General features: G+C 38.0%; 2 protein-coding genes across 13 annotated transcripts in view; one reads left to right on the forward strand and one right to left on the reverse strand.

Annotated features, from left to right (window-relative positions):
- ADRB1 (adrenoceptor beta 1) overlaps positions 1-20,525 on the forward strand; it is a 64,856-nt gene extending 44,331 nt beyond the window's left edge. The window contains exons 3-4 of one of the 3 annotated variants that reach the window (XR_010884754.1): positions 18,517-18,628; positions 20,364-20,525. The gene's annotated coding sequence lies outside the window, so the exon portion shown is untranslated. Of the gene's footprint in view, positions 1-18,516; positions 19,213-20,363 lie in introns of those variants that run through there. The other 2 variants (XM_067300278.1, XM_067300280.1) reach the window with 2 other exon arrangements.
- Positions 1-21,349, reverse strand: part of CCDC186 (coiled-coil domain containing 186) — a 41,246-nt gene that overhangs the window by 7,426 nt on the left and 12,471 nt on the right. For 4 of the 10 annotated variants that reach the window (XM_067300269.1, XM_067300270.1, XM_067300271.1 and 1 more), the window contains exons 2-13: positions 17,497-18,205; positions 14,734-14,860; positions 12,189-12,317; positions 11,016-11,228; positions 9,368-9,487; positions 8,721-8,825; positions 8,284-8,382; positions 7,490-7,576; positions 6,547-6,689; positions 3,266-3,521; positions 1,879-2,068; positions 689-769 (exon numbers count right to left, since the gene is read on the reverse strand). In XM_067300269.1, coding sequence (XP_067156370.1) covers positions 689-769; positions 1,879-2,068; positions 3,266-3,521; positions 6,547-6,689; positions 7,490-7,576; positions 8,284-8,382; positions 8,721-8,825; positions 9,368-9,487; positions 11,016-11,228; positions 12,189-12,317; positions 14,734-14,860; positions 17,497-18,191 — 2,245 coding nt within the window. In that variant the 5' untranslated portion in view covers positions 18,192-18,205. The other 6 variants (XM_067300265.1, XM_067300266.1, XM_067300267.1 and 3 more) reach the window with 4 other exon arrangements.

Raw genomic sequence — 21,349 nt, forward strand, 5'->3', positions numbered from 1 at the left:
CTGGCAAAAGCCCTATGCATAAATACTCTGCAGCATTCATCGCTTAGAAATAGCAAGAAGAACAGAGAGCAAAGCAAGTATTTCAAGCTCAATCTCTCTTATACAGTAAGATTAGAAGATACTTGTACAGAATTAAACCAGTTTAAAACTCAAACATATTGAGGAAGAAAACAGATGATGTTTTCAGTGCTAAAGATACTTTTTATCTAATTAGAAGTAAAAGAGTTAACGAGCTTTACACAAACATATGAGTGCCTCTAAACATGCTAATTGATTTACCATTTACACAGTGACAACTGTCAATAGTGCAATTAAACAATGTTGGAAGCAGCTGTTAATTTTTGTTTTGCCTCTGGCTGCATTTAAGAGGTCTTCTATTTATTAGTCCTCCGAGCTTCCTCCGAACATAAAAGCAACAAAAAGGCCATCATTTAAAAAAATAAAATAAAACAGGAAAGAAAATATAAACATTAAACTTTAATCTTGTAATAGGAATAAGCACCTGCAATTGTATTCAGAGCCAGCTGCATTTTAGTGCTTGAAGGCTATTTTGTCAGCTTTAATGGGATACTGCCCACACACTACATGTGTGCAAGCCATAGAAAGAGCAAGGCTCATAGCAGCACACCATGGCAACCTTATTAAGAGCAAAGGATGGTTCTGCCAGCCCCGCTATTTGCTATAATACCTGATGAACTAGAACGGCTCCCCATGCTGCTGACTTCCTTGTCATAATTACCATTTTCCATCTGATCCAATTTCTTCCGTGCTGAAAGCATAATGAAATGATGGTTATTAACAGAAGACTAAAGAAAAAAAAAATCGTACCATGACACAGCATACCCAAACCCTTATGATCTGCAATAATTTAACAGTTTGACAACTGAAAGATAATGTCAGCAACTAAAATCTCAAGAAGAAATAACAAACAGTCCCCCTTCCTTACCCCACCCCCAACCACAAAGTACCTGGATGCAACATCCACCAAGAACCCGATGCCCTGCAGTAGCTCCCAGTCGAAGGGGTAACACCCTTCATAGGGCTGAGTGGGAACAGCAAGATGTAAATCTGATTTTACTTTTGATTAGGACCACTATGTAAGTAACTAATGAATGACAGAAGAGCAGCTCTGTTGTGGTATCTCATGACTACCATCACTACTGGGAGCTGAGTATAGTACCTGTGCCCAGAAGCACCATTCCTTTAATAAGGGTAAGAAAGAAAATGTACTACTGTTCATATATGTACAAAAAGGGATATAGAACTTCCTCCTGCACCATACAGGCACAAAAAATAGGTATTCATTCAACAACAAACAGATCTGATTATATTCAAATCAGCTTGCATTCAGAGTATATGCACTCCTGGGTATCTAATGATTTCCATTTGCTGACAGAACAAAATTAGTCATCAGTCCCTCCATATCAATCATTAATAACTAATGTGCTCTGTTTAATAGATTAAATAATAATTACCACCAGTAATTCCTGACAGTCAGCAGTTAGGAAACTGCCAGCAAATTCTGAATGTATTCCTACACAGGCCATGATCCAAATATACCCAGAAACAGCAACACTTCAGTAGTCACATACAGGATAAGAAAGAATATGCTACTCAAATAAATCTTTCCTTTTATGAATAAGCCCATTTCAAAAGTTATAGGTGAGACTAACTCTAAGGCCTTTTTACTGTAACTACAGTTTCCCACTTGTAAGATTCAGCTTGCCCACTCACTATTATTTTCTTTAGGGTCACGGAGAGGTTGCACGGGCTGTACCCAAGGAGTGCATGAACACAGACAGGACCATAGTCTCTAACAGACTGTGCGAAGGAGGTTACAAACTGGGCTGACTTATTATATCTGAAAATAATGTCAACCTAGCTGAAGTTGTTTGGTGAGATCTTTCAGGTTTGCTGCATGTTTGCGCTTCTGGGTAGCTAGTTCGTCTTTCAGTTCATCCACGTGGGTCTTCCTCGCTGCTAGTTCTTTCTGCTCTGAAGCCAGCTGAGCCTGTAGTGTCTCAACCTCTAGCTTTCGCAGGTCCTCCTCCTTCTGCAACTTGGTGGCCTGAAATTGATTTTCTTTTAAATCATATACAAAAAAAAAAATTGTCCAGCCTATCTGTACGCTCAGCAGCTCTAAACCTGCACTTCACTTTTTACCCAAGAATCTCACATTTTATATTTAGTTAGGCTGATCACTACCACTGTGAATGAGTTTGCAGCACCATGCAATACTGCAGTAACAAATTCCTGAACTACCTCCAGAACATCTATATAACACAGTAGAGTGCCAGAGTTGTGCTGTAGTCACATTAACTGTTGTGACACACCAAGCTCATTGAACGTGACATTCATCTACCTCATGATCACAGTACAAGCAGGACCTAAGTAACAGTTTACAGTGATAAATTTCATGCACAAATCAAAACCTTCAGATTGTTTTAATGGCAGCACAGAGAACAACTCTGTCCTCCCAGAAAGGCAGAAATAGCAACACAGTAACACCCACCATTCCAGGACAGGGTGCCTTGGTTTCTTGCGCCCATGAAAACACCAGGTGTTTGCATCCCATTGCTATTACTCTATCAGAGTAGCAAACTCAAGTCACTACAGCAGTCACATGCAAGCCACTGATGTATGAACAAACAGTAGCTACAGTCTGCTCCAAGCTTAGTTTTTTTCTGTGGCAAGCTCATACTAACGAGCAGTGTGTTCATTTGAAAAGCTGAGAAAGAAGCAAATAGCACAGAGATGGATACTGGAAAGCATGAGAAAGTTGTCCCCACAACTAAAAGTGAATTTGTCAATACTGAAGCCAAGCTATGGCACTTCTAGGGCTCATACCACATATTCACAGGTTTTCTGATGCGTGATAGCTTGACTTGCCCCAGGCTAACCACTCAGACCAAATGGTCAGGAATAAAAGCCAGACAATCAGTACAAGTTTTATTTAAAGCCTTCAGGAAAGCCTAAGATTCTGCCTTCGCTTGGGGTGGGGTTCTCATGCCTAAACATAGGCACCTACTGCCATTCAAGAAGCCCTGGAGCACCTTGCCTGGATTCCAGGAGAACACGGTTCTCTTGCAGGTCCTGTGCCATAGCAGCTTGTTCCACACACATCTCCAAAGCCCATGGGCGTCTAAAGTAGCACTAGAGCCCTACACTTAGATAAGCAGGGACACAAGGTGGGATTCACGTCCCACATCTTTATTAGTATCAGACATCTTACTAGTGCAAAAAACAAGCTGTATGCTGTACTCACCAGATCATCTTTAGCCTGTCGAACACGTTCCAGCTGATTCTGCAGCTCTCTTTCGCTGTAAGAGAGCTTATCCAACTGGCTCTGTAAGGAATTGTTTTCAGACTGAAGCTGCGCATTCTTACTGGTTAACTTTTCAGTGAATATCAATAGCTCAGACTCTCTTTTCCGACTACCTTCAATGTCCTTTTGGAGATCAGCAATTAGAGAATTGAGACCATCTACTTCTTCCTTTAAAGCACTTATTTCTTGTTCATCTCTGTCAAAGCAATTGCATCTTATTAGTGTAACCTGAGTTTAAAAACATCAAATACAAAACACTTATGAAATAAAAGCATTCAGGTCCAGATCAGGTAAGGTAAATGAACTATACATCACCCTAGGGAATCTGCTAGTCACTGCATGGTTTTAAATGCCAAGATGTTTTGCAGATTCCTTTTCATGACACGTTGTCATGCCAAAGTGACAAAGAGGTCCTGCACCCCACAGAAGGGCACGCAGCCATCAGCTTCCTCAAGGAAGACTACCCTTCTGTACTCAGCTTCATGAGCTTCAGTACAGGGTCTAAACAAAACCTTCAGAAACAGATACTGCAAATGGGAGGGAGGCTTGCAAACACAAAACAGTCATTTTGGAAGAGGACTTCTTGTCTTTAAGAGACAGGGAAATACTCCAGTTCTAAGCTTCTCCAGGACAGCAGTATGGCAACTTCTGAAACATCCTTATCCAAGTTGTGCAGTTCTGATTTAAAGGAACTTTCTTACTCCATTCTGCTTTCTCCTCTTGGGAGTGCTTCAGTAGAAACAAGAACTGGTTTTGTAGGGTGGGAGATTTCAAATATATCACTGGCAGTCCATTTAAGAAAGGTATAATGTCATAGCTTCAGTTAAGATCAATATTTTGGAGAAAGTAATTAAAATTAATTCTGAAATTAAATAGCTGTTAAAAATTTTTATAAACAGACTAAAAACATCCTCCTCTTGCATTTGCTCTTGCAGTATTATTTCATTAGTTCTTCAATCATAGGATTTTCTACACCTTTTAAAAATCTTATATTCTGACTTCAGGGAAAAAAAAATCCTCCCTTCCTGACAGGCAGTGTGTACATTCAAATTCAAAAATAAAAGAAAAGGTACACAAACCAAGCACACAGATCTCAATTCCTTGGCAGACAGTGCAATTACTAAGAGGCTCAGTTCACTCTAAACAAACAACCCCATATCAACATGTTTTTTCAAGTACAGATGAGCTCAGACAATACTAATATTATTAATTTTGAAAATGAAGTACAATTTTGTAGAACTAGGTAGCTGAATTTTACTAGATCTCTATTACTATAAGTTACATCCTTCCAACTACCAAAATGAAGAGTTCATGTAGTTAATGTAGTTAATATAATGACAACAGGAGTATGGTTAGCATTTCTCTCCCAAAGAACATGAAATGTATTACATCCTATCTTTACAGTCTCTAAGCTAATTCCATCCTTCAGAAGACAAAAGATTGAACAACTACAGCAGATGTGAATTCTTCAGCTACTAATGCTGCAAAAAATCTCTTCCGTAGCTCCCATTGAAAACCTATGTCAAAACCTACATCACATTTCCAAATATGTTGTTTCGTTACAACATGAGAAGTTTCTAGTTAAACCATCAGGGCTGAACCAGACAGCAGAACACAATTAATATTTAGACCATCCTGGAAGAGATCTCTAGCTTGTCCTTAAAATTCTCCAAAGAAGGAGAATTTTCTGAAGGTAATCAGTATCTAGCTCAACAGTCACAAAATGCTTCCTAGCATTCAACTTTATTTCTATCCTTCCTCATGTGTGCAAAGAATAGCTGAACATTTTCTTTTTAACAGTGTTTCATGCATTTTAAGGACATGTCTCACTTCAGTCTTCTCCTTGCTAGACTGAACAAGTCTGCTTCCTTTATCTTCGTCTGAGAACACACGCAATATTTTGCTTGAATTAAGATAAGATTCCTTCCATTTACTTCAAGAAAATCAAAGGCAGTAGGTTTGCTTATTGTAAGTGAAAATAACAGAGGTCAAGACTTCTGCTTCATAGATGATAACAGAAACTTACTGATTCAAGTTTTAACTCTCAGTTTGAGATTTCACAACTTTATCAAACATTCTAGGGAGTAACAAAAACATGTTCAAGCCATTCTGAAAGAGAAATATAGGACTATACAAAAACTGATGTGGGGATAATAAATGTTGTACGGAAAAGAAACTTTAAAAATACTTTTGATCCAAGTTTTATAGGAATAGAAGAGACGTGGACATTTTAGCATGTCTCTCTACTATTGTTGAGATGAAAAGATAATCGGAAAACACATTTGAAGTTTTAATTCATCTGACAAGATCCCAAGCCAAAAAAAAAAGGAGAAAAAAACCACTACTGATCAAGGTGTAAGCTTCAGTTATCTCAATAACTGGCCGCAGCTTCCCTAGCAAGACTTATGACAGCACTAATGCAGCTGACCAGCACAGAGCAAATGGAAGACGCTTCATTCTCTGAACCCTGAGGAAGGCACATACTTGCTGAAATATTTTTCAATAACAAATAACTATTTAAAAAGCACAGGAGACACGTGGGTGGTTCTGTTAGAACCTGGCAGCACCGTTTGAATCAGTGAAGAGGACAGCATTTGTTTATACTCCAGTTCACATGCGCCATATGGAAACAAGACGATGTTCAGACATTCTAAAGAGTTTGTGAACCAAACTCTCCTCCAAGAAAACTTTATTTCCCTCCTTTATTTCCTTCACATTCTTAAATGGGGAAACTTTGACACAGCAGAACCAGTGCTAGTCCATTAGAAATACAAGTGCTCCTAACATTAACCGACTATCTGAACGCAACAGTGGCCAAGAATATTAAGCTGTTTTTGTTAAATACTTAAATTAATCCATCATAATTAGAGATCTGCTTTTCCAGTACAGTTGTTTTCCCCCAATCTTTCAATAAAATGAGCACTGGGCAGAATCCTAGAAGACGCAACTTCCCGTAGAGTATGCTGGAAAGCAAGGACTTCTTATCCTGATAAAGAAAGATATAAAATTGGATTTACCAGCCTCAATCCACTTGACTTATTCATAAAGGGCCAAAGTTATCTCCAATACTGGCAATATTGAATTAGATTAGAAAAAATACTTAAATTAGAACATGGATTCTCCAAATCAGAATATATTTTAAAGCATCAGTAATTTCAATAAAGAAAAACATTAATGACAAGAAAATCTGTCAAATCGGTCCTCAAAGTACTTAGTTGTACCTCTGATGTTGATCCTGCAGACAATCTACAATTTTGACTCTGTCCAGCAAATTCTGAATTTCAGTTTTCTGTCTGTTAATGATTTCTTTATACTTGGATAATTCATCTTCTGTTCTCAAACGTTCATCCTCTAGGCACTTTACCTAAGTAGAAAATGAGAAACTACTTACACTTCTGCCAAACTTCAGAACTGAATTATTTTGATCAAATGTCTAGACCATTGTACAAAGCTTTCTGGTTTTTGTTTTGTTTTTTGGTTGCTCAGAATGATAAAATCCTAAATATATCACATAGGCCAAATAAGGTCAAAAAATAAACAGACAAAAAATAACATACGCAAAAATCATCAAATGAAGTAAGCAGGATTAACATTAATCTTTCCAAAACACTCAAATTTATGGGCCTGATGGACCAAAAATTCAAAGCCATCATCTTTTTCCAGTTACCCAAGTCAACTGCATATCATGTCTTCCTCCCTTTTACTAAGGTCCCACATTGCTAAATCTCTGATCTGGACTGAGTGGCCAGCAGGCTGATCTACAGACCCTTCAGAAGTTAGGGTTAGCACATTCTCTATGCCACCACAGGCTGCATGCATGATCTCCACAAATCTAGGTTCAGAGATGGAAAAAAGTTTACTAACATTTTTCATTTACCAAAGTTACTAACTTTACTGAGTGTTTACTAAAATGTTTCCAAAAAGTTTGCAGTCAAATGAGATGTACACCATGAAACAAAAGAGCATTGTATTTTTACTTCCTTTTAAATAAAGTGTGACATGGAGACTGGCTGACATGAGACCAAAAGGATACATAACTGTGACTCTGGGCAGCCTTTCTTAGGAAACATCAGTTGATCCATAATACAATGAGCAGATTCAATTTAATCTCATTCAAAAATCCAGCATAGCACTGTAGCTCCATAGCAATCCAGAACACGTTACCTTTGTTCTTAGTGTTCGAAGCTCATCCATGCCCTCTTTAAACGTTCTCTTCAAGTCTTCCAGCTCTTTTATTTTTGCATGATGCACCTTTTTAAAGGGTGAGAAACTGCTTGAGAAATCTAAAAAGACACTGGCATCCCTAGGATGTCAAAAGAATTTAGGCCTAAGTAGGCCAGCATAACAGCTGAGAGGGCTTGAGGCAAGACAAGTACCCTAAAGGTTGGTTTGTTTTTAAATAAGGAAAACAAAACAAAGCATAAAAGCTTTTCATTCTCAGAAGAACAGAAAGCAAAAATGAGATTATGCACTCTGTTTTTAATTGTACAAATCCACATCGCAACAGCCTCAGGGGAAAGTTCTAGGCACACTGATGCTGGGTTAACACTGAAAATGACTCATACACAGGAGCTGTGAGCGGATCCAGCATGCAAGGTAAGAACTGAATCACTACAAAGTCTAGTTTGGGGGCTAGCAAACCTCTACAGTGAATGAGAGAATAGAGGCTGTTCCCTGACTCCCTTTCACCATACAGCTTGGTAAAATACCAGACAGTAAAAGGCAATCCTGCCTATCAGCTGAATTTGTGTTCTAAACCATACCAACAATATTTATTAAATGAAAGAGCAGTTTTGTCCTTGTAACATCCTCTTTTTTTCCATAAATTTGTTCTTAGAAGTAGATTCAATGTAATAGCTAAAAATACCTTCCAAAATCATGGGTGGAAGCAGATATGTGGGATGTGAAATTAAGCCAAAATAATCTAAAGACATCTAAAGATATCACCATGTATTTACCTCCAGGTGGTCAGACTTTTCCTGCATCTGTTTCTCTAGTTCTCCTTTTGTTACTCGCAGCTTTGCATCCAATTCATTTGATTTGATTTCTTCTGACTCCTAAAAGGGAAGAAGAGACCTAAGTGCAGTTTTAGAGCTTTATGTTCCCCTTTCCTGTTTTAGGAACATGCACACAATATTGCACATCACTGAACCTCTTTCCAGTAGGTATGTATCTAACAACCCTGAATATGTCAGGACCACCCCACTGAATCCCAATAAAGATAAACATCTTCCTTCTTATTTAGGAACTTTCCAAGTAAGGAAATCTGTGACTGTGTTCTCAGCTTTGCAGCTTGCACTGGGTAATTCTCCTCTACTGCAGTTTAAGATAGAAGGGGGAGAGGGAGGGACCTGATGCTAAACATTAATTTCATCTCCTGAGAAAATGTGCCTACTTGATATGTTTTTATCATTTCTTGACAGTTTTTCCTTATCTGGTCTGCTTCTTCTTTTGCTTGAGTTAGTTTTGTTGTTGCATCTTTGAGGCGATCCTTGGTTTCCTAAAAAACAAGGAAACAAACCAACCAACCACAAATAGCAATGAGTAACCAGTTACACCTACTAATCCAGCCTAACTTGGGTAAAAGCACTTCTCATAACAATGGTTTCCTATTTCAGTTAGGAACGAATCCACAGGAAAAAAAAATCTATATCCAGTATTTTTCCCCCTTCTTGCTTCCATTCAACAGTTAATGTAATTTTGTTTGTTCCAACACTGAAAGCACAGAAGGACCTCTTGGTTATGTGCTGTGCACATTTTCAGGTGACAGACTGAGTTAAATCTATCATACAAGAAACTAAGTTAAAAGTTGATCACCAGGATAAAACAACCCCCCCCCCCCACACACACACGTTGCCTCACACCCTTTCAACACTTTCACTTCAGTATCAGTATCTTTAGAAGCACTACTATATTCTGCTGCAGGTGGCCAAATGGAAGAAAAACTTTTAAAAGCAGATTTTAGTGATACTAAAAAAGGAATTAGCATAGCATCTACATTTCATTGACTGCAGTTTCATGTCACAGTACCACTTCACTAACCTTGTGTGAATCCATTTCTGTTTTCAATTTGTTCTGAGCCCATTTTACTTTGATAACATGAGAATTGATTTCTTCTTTCAGTTTTTCTATTTCTTTGTTCAGTCGAGTGGCTTCGCCATCCTAAGAAAATGTCATAGGTTTTATTTTATGGATTTAAATCATCCAGTGCTTCTACAAGAACAAAACTCGTATGTAAGCGCCAAGCGCAGGATTTTTAAGGTCCTGATTTTGCAAAAACATGCACACAATTAACAGCATTCAGTAATGCTTTAACCCTTAATCCAGTAAAAAATATCAGCATTCAGGTTTGAGTAGCAAGATAAAGCTGCATTAAGATGCAGCTTTTATATGCATTAACATTATGTATGTGTTAAAAAGCACAAGCTAGTCAGGTCTAAAATATGCATCTCCTGGGTAAGCTGCAAAGGCCCCATTTTGCTTTTTTTTGCCAACTTGTTGAAAAGATGCAGGTTCAACGTGGCAGAGTCATAAATTTTAGTCTGTAGCCTTCTATAACCATGACACCAATGGAAGGGTGTTACCCACTCTACAGGTACAGACTACAGGGAGCACTGACAGCAAGGTGTTCACAGCTCCAATCACCAACCTGTAAATCAGTGCCAAAAGATGTTGTTAACGGAAGCATGCTGCTGGACTAATCTTTTATACCAGTATCTACAGACCACTGCAGTAAGCCAAAAGTCCACACTGTTTCTGTAGTAATACCAAAAAGAAGTTTGCAGAAGCACCGTGTGAGGGCAGTACAATCCCTGTTAAGTCCCTAGTCTGAAGTCCGAAGATAGTTGGCAGATGAAGTTTTGTTTAGGAAGCCTAACTCATGCTCCCACTTCCCTTTCGTGTGTGTGTGAGCGAGAGAGCAGACAGAGATGTGATTTTTTGCATCAGAGGCATAATTTTTAGGACTTTCAATAAGATGTATTTTTCTGATCCATCTGTTCTTGTCAACAGTGCATGGTAAAATTACTCAAAAGAAGGAGAGCAAATCAATATAGCAAAGTCTGAATTCTATTAATTTATCAGTTGCTGGATCTTCCACATGAAACACAGTTGTGCAGCACACTATAAGAAGATCTCGATAATTTAAGAGGCTAATGAAAATCTCTTACTGGCTAACAAAAAAGTGTCAAATTTTTGCAACCAGGCCTGAAAAATCCTATTGTTTATTACTGCTTTTTTTTTTTAAAGCAGGAATATAGTACAAAATGGACACTACAGGGTGAAAAAACTTGCAGAAATTGCAATAAAGACTGCAATAATTTAATGTCACTACAGTCTTAAAAACAACAAAAAACACACACACACACACACACACCCCAAACAGAACAAATAACAAAGAAACTCCCCCAAAAATCCAGGCACATGCAACAGACTTTCAAATTTTGTCAAAAGGAAGTAGGGCTTTACAAGCTAGTATTCAAGGAAATACAAAAGGGGATTTCAAGATGATGACAATAAGAGTTCAGTTACTTCTTCCCCTTCACCAGAGGAAAGGGGTTCTTTTATGGCTATATAGCAAAAACAAACGAAAACAGGTTTCTTTCACCAAGTATAATAGCAAACCAGTGTCGATCAGGCTGTTCTGAGAGTGCTTTTATTTACTTAAGCCATATAGTAATGCTTAGAGCACCTTGGTTTCATAGAGCTGGTGCAATCTTCCTTTCTCCTGAGAAAGCTGTTTGATTTTATTAGTATGCTTTTCAATTTCTTTGTTTGCATCTCTCATCCTTCTCTCAAGGATCTCCTTTTCCTTTCGGAGGTCAAGTGATTCCTTCTCCCCTCGGACATATTTCATCACCATTGTTTCCTTTTCATGGCGTGCTTCTTCACATTTCTTGTTTGCCTGGAAAATATTAAAACAGAATGAATTAATCTTGCACTAGTATTTAGGTTTTATAAGCCAATATTGGATATGTTCAGCACTGCAGTATAGTAGCATAACAAAGTGGGACTCAAAAGCTTCAGTTTTGCAAAGACCAACATTAGACCCTTACATAACTATCATGAGTCCAATTGATTCAACTGGAATTATTCACATTTGTAACAGTAAATATATACCCAAGCAGCTGCAGTTTCAAAGCTAAACATCTTAAGTGAGTTATCAGTACATCAGTAATTTTGAGTACAATCTGTTGTTTCAGAGAGAAGTGCATTTGATAAATTTTAGCAAAAAAGTATTTTTGTAAATACCCAGTATCAGTCCTCTCTCCTCCCTTATCCACATGCGAATTGCACAATCATTATCCATTATTTATGAGATGGGGCTCCCTCCCACTCCAGATTGTCAAGTTTCACTTTATACAAACAAAAGAAGCAGAAACTGAGCTGTAGAATTAACAGAATTAAGTATTTCTCGCTATATTACATGACACTAAGAAGGAAAAAAAAAAAACAAAAAACCTCAGCTCTCAGTAACAACACATGAGACAAAAATAAGAGCCATGTGTTTGATTTGAGAAAAGTATTAGTTTAATTGACAAGTAATAGCAGCTGTCAGCTTTTACCCTCTTTTAAACCCAGATCAGTTTACAGGCAGGGAAAATTAAATGTCTTTGAGGACTGAACTGTGGATATATATATAAACATATATGTTAAAAGAGCAGGCTATGAGTCACTCTAGAACATTAACAGCTATTTGGAAATTCATTGATGCTAGTTATCAAACACATACATAGCTGAACTGTAGTAATTCCAATTTTGGAAAATTTTGACTGATCTCGTGATTTAAGAACTTAGGCTGCATGTTTCCTACATGAAATAGGTTTGTTTGTGATGCTCAGCAATTAGAAGTTTTCTACATTACCTGGTCCATTCGAAATGCCATCTCTTTATGCAACTGCTGAATAGCATTCTTGGCTGCTGCATCTTGGCTTAAAAGTTTGTCTTTACTAGTTTTCACTTCTTTATTAAGCTCTTCTATTCTTGCTTCCAGCTATAAAGAAGACATTATGATATAATTATAGGAAAAAAGACTTTGATCATGTTTTGTACAGATAGGAACATTTCACACAAAAGCAGATGCTACATCAGATCTTTACATGTATTTTACACTTTTCAAGCTGCAACAGCCAGTATCAACATCTAGCTTTGTATTAAAGTACAAGCATGAAAGAAGCCAATTCTCATCTGCAGTGAGACAACTGCATGAAATCAATTAAGACATGATGTATAATAATCCACTATGTTTAAAAAAAAAAAAAAAAAAAAAAGAGGGATTGATGGCAAATGCTGAGATGCCAAAGCAGGGCTGGCTGCTGTCTCAAGCTGCTTCATCTTCCACCTTTTTTTCCCTGCTATCCCTGTGTCACCTCCTCCACTGTGCCAGCACAGTATTCATGCCTCCATACTGAACTGGACTGGGAATTAATTCACTGAAAAATAGCTCAGCAAATAAAGAGGCGCTCAGTCATTGTGCTGGCACATGTTTCTTTAGCCGCCCAGTGAACCAGACCAGAGAACTGATCCATCACTGACGTTCAGCTGGAACACTTCCAGAGCTTGTTCACTGCCCAGCCACGCCAGCGCTACTGCAACAGTAAGGAGCAGCACTAGCACAAGAGCTAGTGGTAGCTAGGGAACTGTAATGCTGCCAAAGGCTGTTCAAACTGTGCCTTAATGACTATCTTCTTGTCCCAGGGGAAAGTCAATTCAACAAGTCAACAGTTTTTTTTGTTAGTTCATTTTAAGAGTAAAGATCTCATGGTTAGCATGTTATAGTTTTGTGCAGTTCTAAACTCCTGCATAAAAGGCAATAAGTTAAAAACTTCTGTTGCCAACCCTCTTTAGCTTTGCAAATGAATCACTGCCTAACGTGCAAAAAAAAAATTCACATGTGCAAGCACGCACGTATTTTTTGCTTGCAGTTGAGCTTTCGTTTACTAGAAGAGACAAGTTATCACACTAAACACACTCACATGGCACAAAAAAAACCACAACCCAACAACAACAACACCCCAGTGTTTTCCCGCAACTTATCTTAAAACTCCAGTTGCTATCCAACTACAATATCAAAGCATTACACTCAAAACCAGTATTTTCTAAAATCATCTGTGGACAAGTGGTATCAGAGATCCTACTTATCTGACAAGAAACAAAGATAAACTCCCTCACAAGTATTTTTTTACAGAACAGGATACAGCAGCTGCTGCATGGCACATCTTCATGAAATCTGGGTGATATCATGGAAATACAGACAAGAGATAATGAGCAAGTTGCTCACATTGATGTATTCAGGCACACGTGATTTCAAATTGTAGCTTCGCACACACACACAAATCTTTTCAATTCAAATTTCAATCACGTCATGGATTTTCAATGATTCTTTGAAATTAACCAACGACAGACTAAGTTCCTGTATGTGTGAACTTGTTCTTCAGGAACACTAAGCCTGACATACTGTTCGGGGAACAGATTTCTGCGTGATGCAGACATTAACAGAAAAATATCTGACAACTAGGGTGATATCACCAGTACTTCAACACACAGAAATTAACAGTTTAAATATTATCCATCACCAGATTTCTAAGCTGCAACCAGCTTTCAAAACTAGGCTGAGGAACTGTAGGAGTATCAGTGACTGATTCTGAAGCAGTGACACTTGACGTGACACCTTTCCTTCCCACACTAACACTAGCCTACATCAGTACACACCACAGATGTTCCTCTTTGGCCTGTCGTGGTTCTGACCAACTCACTGAAGAAACGCCCGTACATAGCAACTGATAACACTTAAATTATGAGCAATACCACAGAAGATATGCTCCACTCTTTATACGCCCCCCACATTAACATTTATAACTGTAACCACACACACTCACTTACTATTAGCAGATGCAGCAGTTAATAATGGAAAATAAGGGAGGCAGATCAAGAAGAAATTAGATAGGATAAAATGCCCAAGTGAGATTCCCTTTATGTCTATGTACAAAAAGTAAATCTTATCATGGTAAGAAACTGAGATTTTGCAGAAAGGCCTAGCAAGTCTTCAACACACAGTCTCAAACAGGAAACCAAGGTACGCCTTAACATTCTTATCAAGGCTACCCACAGAGTTTAATCCCCATATTATTGCATAACTAGAACTCACTTGACCTTAAAGAGACTTCCAGATACTGAACACCTAAGTGATTTGAATCTAGAAACTGAAGTTAACCAAAGACAGTAAATGCTTTTAGCCAGTGAGTAATTTTCTTGGAACAGAAAAGCAGATTTAACCTCATAAAATGCTCAGGATATAAGCATGGGCATTCTTTCTTTCTCCCCTATGCTTCCAGAGACGTCTTAATAAACAGTAGCAATAATGGCATCAAACAGGTGAAACACTAACACTTCTGGTTTGTTATCTGTACCTGTTTAATAATGTTGAGGTGCTGCTTTTCCGTTTCTGTTCGTTTTTTCAGTTCATCTTTTAAGTTGTCCTTTTCTGAGCAGATTTCCAAAATCAGTTCCTGATGTTTCTTATTTTCTTTAATCAATCTGTAAAGAAAAAAGGAAGCAAGATACTTCAGTACTGTATTTTTTTTCCAGTTTGAGATTTACGCATTTTCCTTGTTGATCTGTAAATTCCTTTGGAAATACAGCCAACAACACTAAAGAAATTCACCAAGGCCTTACAGAAACAAAGCAGAAGTATACCGTGCATGTGAAACTTAACTCTTAAGCAAGCAAGCAGCATCTCCCATGTAAGCAGATTGCTTATTTCCAGCATTTTGCATTGTTACTGTCAATGGTGAAGTGAGACATTCAGTAATCTATGCAACTTACAGAACTAGCACAGAGCTTTGTACTTATTAACAGTTTTAAGGTATTTATAAGACAGTAACATCCAGTCAGATGGCTCCATTAGTCGAGTCTGAAAACATGGATATTATATTCATTTCACGGTGGGAAGAGCAATGGGGTGAATTGCTCAGAGTAGCCCATGATGTCCACAACCCAGTAAGAGACAAAACCCAGATTTTCTAAGTCCTAACTAAGTATGTATCTATAAACAGTATCCATGCTCAAACTCCTTGCAAAGTTCAAATTTTTAATAATAGTTTGTTCCTTTACAACTCAGCAGTTTGAAGGCCAAGTTGGAGCTGATGCCTCAACAATAATCTATTTAGTTTGATCTTCCAGCATTGTAATAGAAGATGTACCTAAACCTCAGAAGTCATTGCCAGAAGTGCTGAATAAACACATTCTCAAATGCATTTGAATGTTTAAAGACAGTCAGATGGTGGATATTTTCAAAAGCACCAAAGCAGATTAGGCCACTAATTGCATGAATTTCAGTCGGAATCAAGTACTTAATCTGAACAGGATTTATAAACATCCTGTTAGACATATACTTACATCTTCAGTCCCTTTTGAAAAAAAATCTGTTCTCTGAATAAACTAGGCTCCTAAATTACAAAGGCTTCAAAGCCATCAGTGAAAGAGCTCAGCACTTTTTTTTAAAATGATGCCTGTATTAATGTATATTCCCAGATTACAAATTCTTAAAGGTAGTCAGGATTCATGCAACTAACTTGCTGCTGACCTATATATCTTAGATCTGACTGTAGGAGAAAAATTAGGCTATTCCAGAGCACTGCTACAGGAAATTCTGCTGATCATAAAATAAGGGACACAAGAGAAGGAAAAAAAACAAACACCCACCCACCCACAACCTAGAACACACAACCTAGAAGGCCCTTTGGGCCAAACACAAGATGTTGCACAGTAGTTTTACACTCCTGAAGCAAGTCCCAAGGAGGCCAAGGGGAACAGCTGGCCTCACTGCTCTAGGGATACTAGCCGGAGGAAAAAAAGAGACTAAATGGACATTTTGGTACAAACTCTATGTGTGTGGGGGGCGGTGGGGGAAATATATCTATATATAAATATGTGCTCACATATTTATAGAGAGAGATTCTATATAACTATGTACATTCAATCTACATTCAATGTACATTACATATAACTATATGTACATTCAACCTAAAAAAGTAATTGGTCCACTGCTGACAATACTGACCTGCCTTTGAGTTTACTGTAAACAAGTAAAACCCAAGTAACCTTTCCACTTACAATCTCCTGGGTTTACAGCCATCCACACACCCATCACTTCAGATTCTCACTCCTCCTCCTCCCTGCTGAATGCCTAACTACGCACTCCCAAGCTTTGCTGTCATCAAGGGACTTTCTTCCCACCTGTATGCCTTCAGTCACGGGGTAACTGGAGAGGCAGTAGGGAACGCTTTCCTCACCCTGCTTTTTGGGAGTCTCTCTCTCTCTCTCTCTGTTTTTCCCTCCCTTTGATATCCTCCCCTGCCACGGTATCAGTGTCTTATATGAAAAGCAGTACACACACCATTCATTTCCAGCTCTGCAAGCAAGAATAAATTTAAAGTTAAAGATTATATTTTGTTAGCAAGAAACATTTCTAGTGGTCGTAACAGACTATAAAAGGCCAAGTGGGGAATCAAGAAGTCATCCAGAGAAACTGGCTTTTCATGAATAGAAGTATTCTTCACTTCGTAAACTGTATGGTAGAACTAGCAAGCCCAACTTATTACAGCAAAATTTATAAAGCCTTGTATTTCAAAAGCCTTCCTGTAAAATTCGTTAAGACAGTGAGACAGTAGTTTCCAACTCAGAAAATACCTTTTGATTGATTAACTTTGCTGAATTATGATGAAAGACTGAATTTTAAAAGCACATAAAAGAAACAAGCAATTTCAAGCTCATAAAGTAAACACATAGTGGGAGTTAGCAATTTCAAAGGTTCATTTCTCCAAAGAAACACATGGACTGAATGAATCTTGGATTATTTTTATATCACCATTACTTTTACAGTACTTAAGTAGTTCTAGATATTGTCAAGCTATTCAACTGAACAGTTAGCTATTCAGCTTCTGCCAAATTTCACAAGAATTCAGAGATCTAAGCGCACAGTTTTATTTACAAGTACATACCGTGAGTAAAAATAATTCCCCATTTCCTTTAAAAAAAGCTCATTAACTGTCTTCATAACAATTCCCAAGGTACTATTTGTAACATACCACAACGCTGTGTTCACACAATATGCAACTGAATTCATTCACTGTGCACCTCCATATTCATGATGAGACTATTCAAATACTCACTTCTTTATAGTTTGCTCCTGCTCCAAGTATTTATCTTGGACACACTTTTCAAACACAGCCAACGCATGTTCACCCTTTCTCACGCCATTTGGGAATTTGCGTTCTTTTGAGAAGTCTGTAGATAAAAGTTCAGATTCTATTTCTTCTAGCAAATCCTCCTGTGAGGAAGTCTGATGTATTGTGGAAATAAGCTTCTTTGTACAGTCTGTGTCATAAGGGCTTTCTGAATAGATTTTATCGATAGATTTTTTCATAAAGTCAGACTCCTCCCTTAGCTCCTGTAATATTTCCATTAGGGATTGTTCTGTCTGATTAGATTTTGGATCTTGTTGCTCAAATTCTCCGCTAGGGAAATGCCCTGTTTTCATGGGGCCTTCTACCTTTCTTTCAAAGCAGGTATTGGCACAGCAGTCCCCACCTCCACCGTGATCAGGCATACACTGCTGCTCCTGTCTTTCTGCCAGGGTCCCATCGCCGCTTGTGTCAATAGCTGTTGAATCATGGTTCAAGAGGAACAAGTCAGATTCCCTTTCCAAGGTATTAGCCTCATCTCCAGTACAACAGGTGTTTGAGCAGTCCTTCATTTCAGGTGTTTTATCAGGCTCCTTGTTATCTGGGGAGCTGGAAGAGGTGTTGTCCGACAGATTGACATTCTCCAGGGTGCTTTGCATTTCTGGCAAATGCTCTTCCATCATTTTCTTTTGAAAATCTAGAAGGAGAATTCACATTACACAACATTATATTCAAAGTCAAAATTAAACAGAGATTGAGATAGGGGAGGAAAAAGGCTACTGGAAAGTAACATTCTAAGGGTAAAAATAATTAGGTACGTAAGTTTTATGCAGAGCTTGTCAATTTTCCAGCCTGACTTTTAAATAAATGTTCCAGTGCAAGTTCCTAAAAGGAGAATAAAGAATAGGGATAGCAAACACAAAGCAGTCGGACAGTAAGTGACAAGGCAACTAAAAAAATAGCAGAGCTTTTCAGAATTAACCAATTTATTTCTTTTTAAATCCACAGAAAGTCCAAGTGATCACCTCTGAAAATACTTCAGATAAATACAACAACAACAACAAAAAAATCTAAAAATCTACAGCTTTACAGCTCTCATTTTCTAATAGGTTGTTTGAAGGTAACAATATGCCTTGACATATGCATTTTTACAACACAGGGTTACTCATCCAGCCAATGAGAATATACATACAACTTCCTTACTGTCGTGTCCTGACCAATTACCCATATATACTTATATAGCAAAATGCCTCTATACCCAGCAACCTGAAGGAATGCAGGGGAGGAAAAAAAAATTCTCGCCCCCATCTGTTCGCAGGCAGCACAAATCCTTTGCTGCAAGAGCACAGATGGTCTGTGGCAGATTTGCTCTCTCAAAAGTAGCTTGTAGAACAAACATCTGAGGAGTCAAAAAGCTATGTAGAAAGCGTTCTTACAGCAAAGTACATCATATGATGACCCAAATAGCTAGAATATTTAAGGAAGAGCCTGGTTAGTGTTGTATCTTCCGTTTCAGGAATCCCAGATGGTCAGGTGTCTAGAAAGACTGCTGGCATTTTTAGCCAACACAAGAAGCCCTTGAGATATCATTTCCATCAGGAGAAATGCGTTACAACAGTCATAACTTTCATATGCAATCCTGTGCCCCTGGCACTGGAGAAGCTATTTATAAATTATTAAATAACAAATTACTAAAATATTGAGTAATTATTTTTATATATGTACCTTTATTTATAAACAGGAGGCATATTCATTAGTTTAGGAATTCAACTTTATTTTTCCAATAATTCTCAATGGAAGCAGTGACTTTGCCATCTTACAGTATCAAGCATGTTTGCACACTTGCTTTCTGATTCGTTTAGCTTTCTCTTCATATTCACACAATCCCACTCATCCAACTACATGCTCCAGGCCCTGCACTTTGATTCAGGCTGGAAGGAAACCCTTTGTGCCACTTGGCTCCACTTCTCCCGAGTTCCTGCCTTATTAATCAACATACTGTACTGTGGCTTACGCTGTTTTTGACTACTGTTAAAACAGAGAGGGATTCAGGAATGCCATTAGGTCTGTGACAAATCACTACCATTACAACCTTCCACCGTTAGGTACAAGAGTCAGGGAAGGAAGAGAGAAGAAACCTCAGCCCAGCTGTTTCTACAAGGAAGTACTGTCACACACACACACACATATATATGTATACACACACACATAAATCGACAACAACAAAGACCACCACTGGTAACCGAAACCAACAGCAAGGCTGCAACTGCCAGTTAAACAACAAAAGAAGAATATAAAAGGCAACAGGGCATAAGGACAGGTGTATGCATGTCCAGCCATGCCTGGACAACATTCACAAGTCACCAGCAAACAGTGAGACAGAGAACGGAATAGGTATGTAGAAGGGGTACAAAGACACCTACAGGAAACAGCAAGATGCGTGGCTATTTTGAAAAAGTGACAATTTATATTTTTAAGTACCTGTAACAAGCAAAGCACTTGTCCTCCTCACTTTCAAAGCAAAAACTGAATGCTACAGCATCTAAAACAGTATGAAACAATGGGAACCAGAAGGCAAATAGTAAGTAAAACTGTAAATTAGAATGGAGGTGGTGAATAAGAAACCTTATGCACAACATACAATGTGAAACTTTTACAAGGGCTCTCAATTTTATTGATATCAAAGAAGATCTGTTTGCAACACTCCCGATCCCCTTTGCTTCAAAGAATTTATACTCAGTCAACACTGGTGTCAGCAAATCCATAACCCCCAAACTCTTGGCCTCTTGTTTGGTTTGTGCAGACAAAACAATTCCTCTGTTGGTACCAACTGACTTTTTGATAATTTCTTCCAGTTCACGATGTACTACATGAAACAACTACAACAAAACAACCCTCACTGACCATTTAAATCTGCATGCAAATAGAAGAGAATGAACGTAACTGCAGGAGAAAGCAACTAATTTGATGGTATAAGAACACTAGTTCTACTTAATTAAAAAGCTGTTTAAAATAAATTGAGAATGTGTATTTAACATAGTCAATAAGACAATATGTAAATAATGCAGTTAAGAGGAAAGACAAATTCACCTTCCAGTATTTGTTCCCTCTTGTCACAGGTGGCTTATATTCCACACACTCAGCAGGTTTGCCTGTAGAAAGAGACCTTATTAGTAACAAAGCTGAGGTGCAAGTTTATTCTATAGTAGGTACTGCAGTCCAAGTTCTTGCAGATACTTTCTCTGGGATGATCAGAGGGATTTTTAGGCTCATTTTAAGCTTCTTCTGAAGTACTTTCTAAAGGGTCATAAAAACCCCAAAATGTGTAGTTGTTTGATGTATTACTGCCTCAAAGCTGCTCATTACTGTCCAGCTGCTGGAGTTCACCACTCCCACAAGAAAAGAACTGGTAAAATCAGATATGTGAACTTCCTAATCCATGTTGGTTACCATATCCAGGATCTCCAGTACAGTCGGAAGTATACTGGATGGCATTTCTCTTCATTTAAGAGCAGCAAGTGAAAAATACAGCCTACTGGCTTCCTTCCAACATATTGTCTAAGTTTTTATTTTTCTGGATTACTTCCTTCTAATATTAAGTCACAGTACTATTTAAAGGGTAAGATCAATTTATTTGCAAGCAGAAATAAAGCTACTTGCATAACTCAAGTTACTATTAACAGAATAAAATGCTACCAACTCCATACCCAAAAGATCCTATGCTTAATACCAAATGAAAACAAAGAGCCTAGGTTTCACAGCAAACACATGGGAATTTCAACAGCGACTAAACAAAACTATTAAAGCAAAAGAAAATTAAGAGGATTCAGTGTTCCCTGCA

Source organism: Apteryx mantelli, chromosome 7, assembly GCF_036417845.1.
Source record: "Apteryx mantelli isolate bAptMan1 chromosome 7, bAptMan1.hap1, whole genome shotgun sequence".
Classification (NCBI taxonomy): domain Eukaryota; kingdom Metazoa; phylum Chordata; class Aves; order Apterygiformes; family Apterygidae; genus Apteryx; species Apteryx mantelli.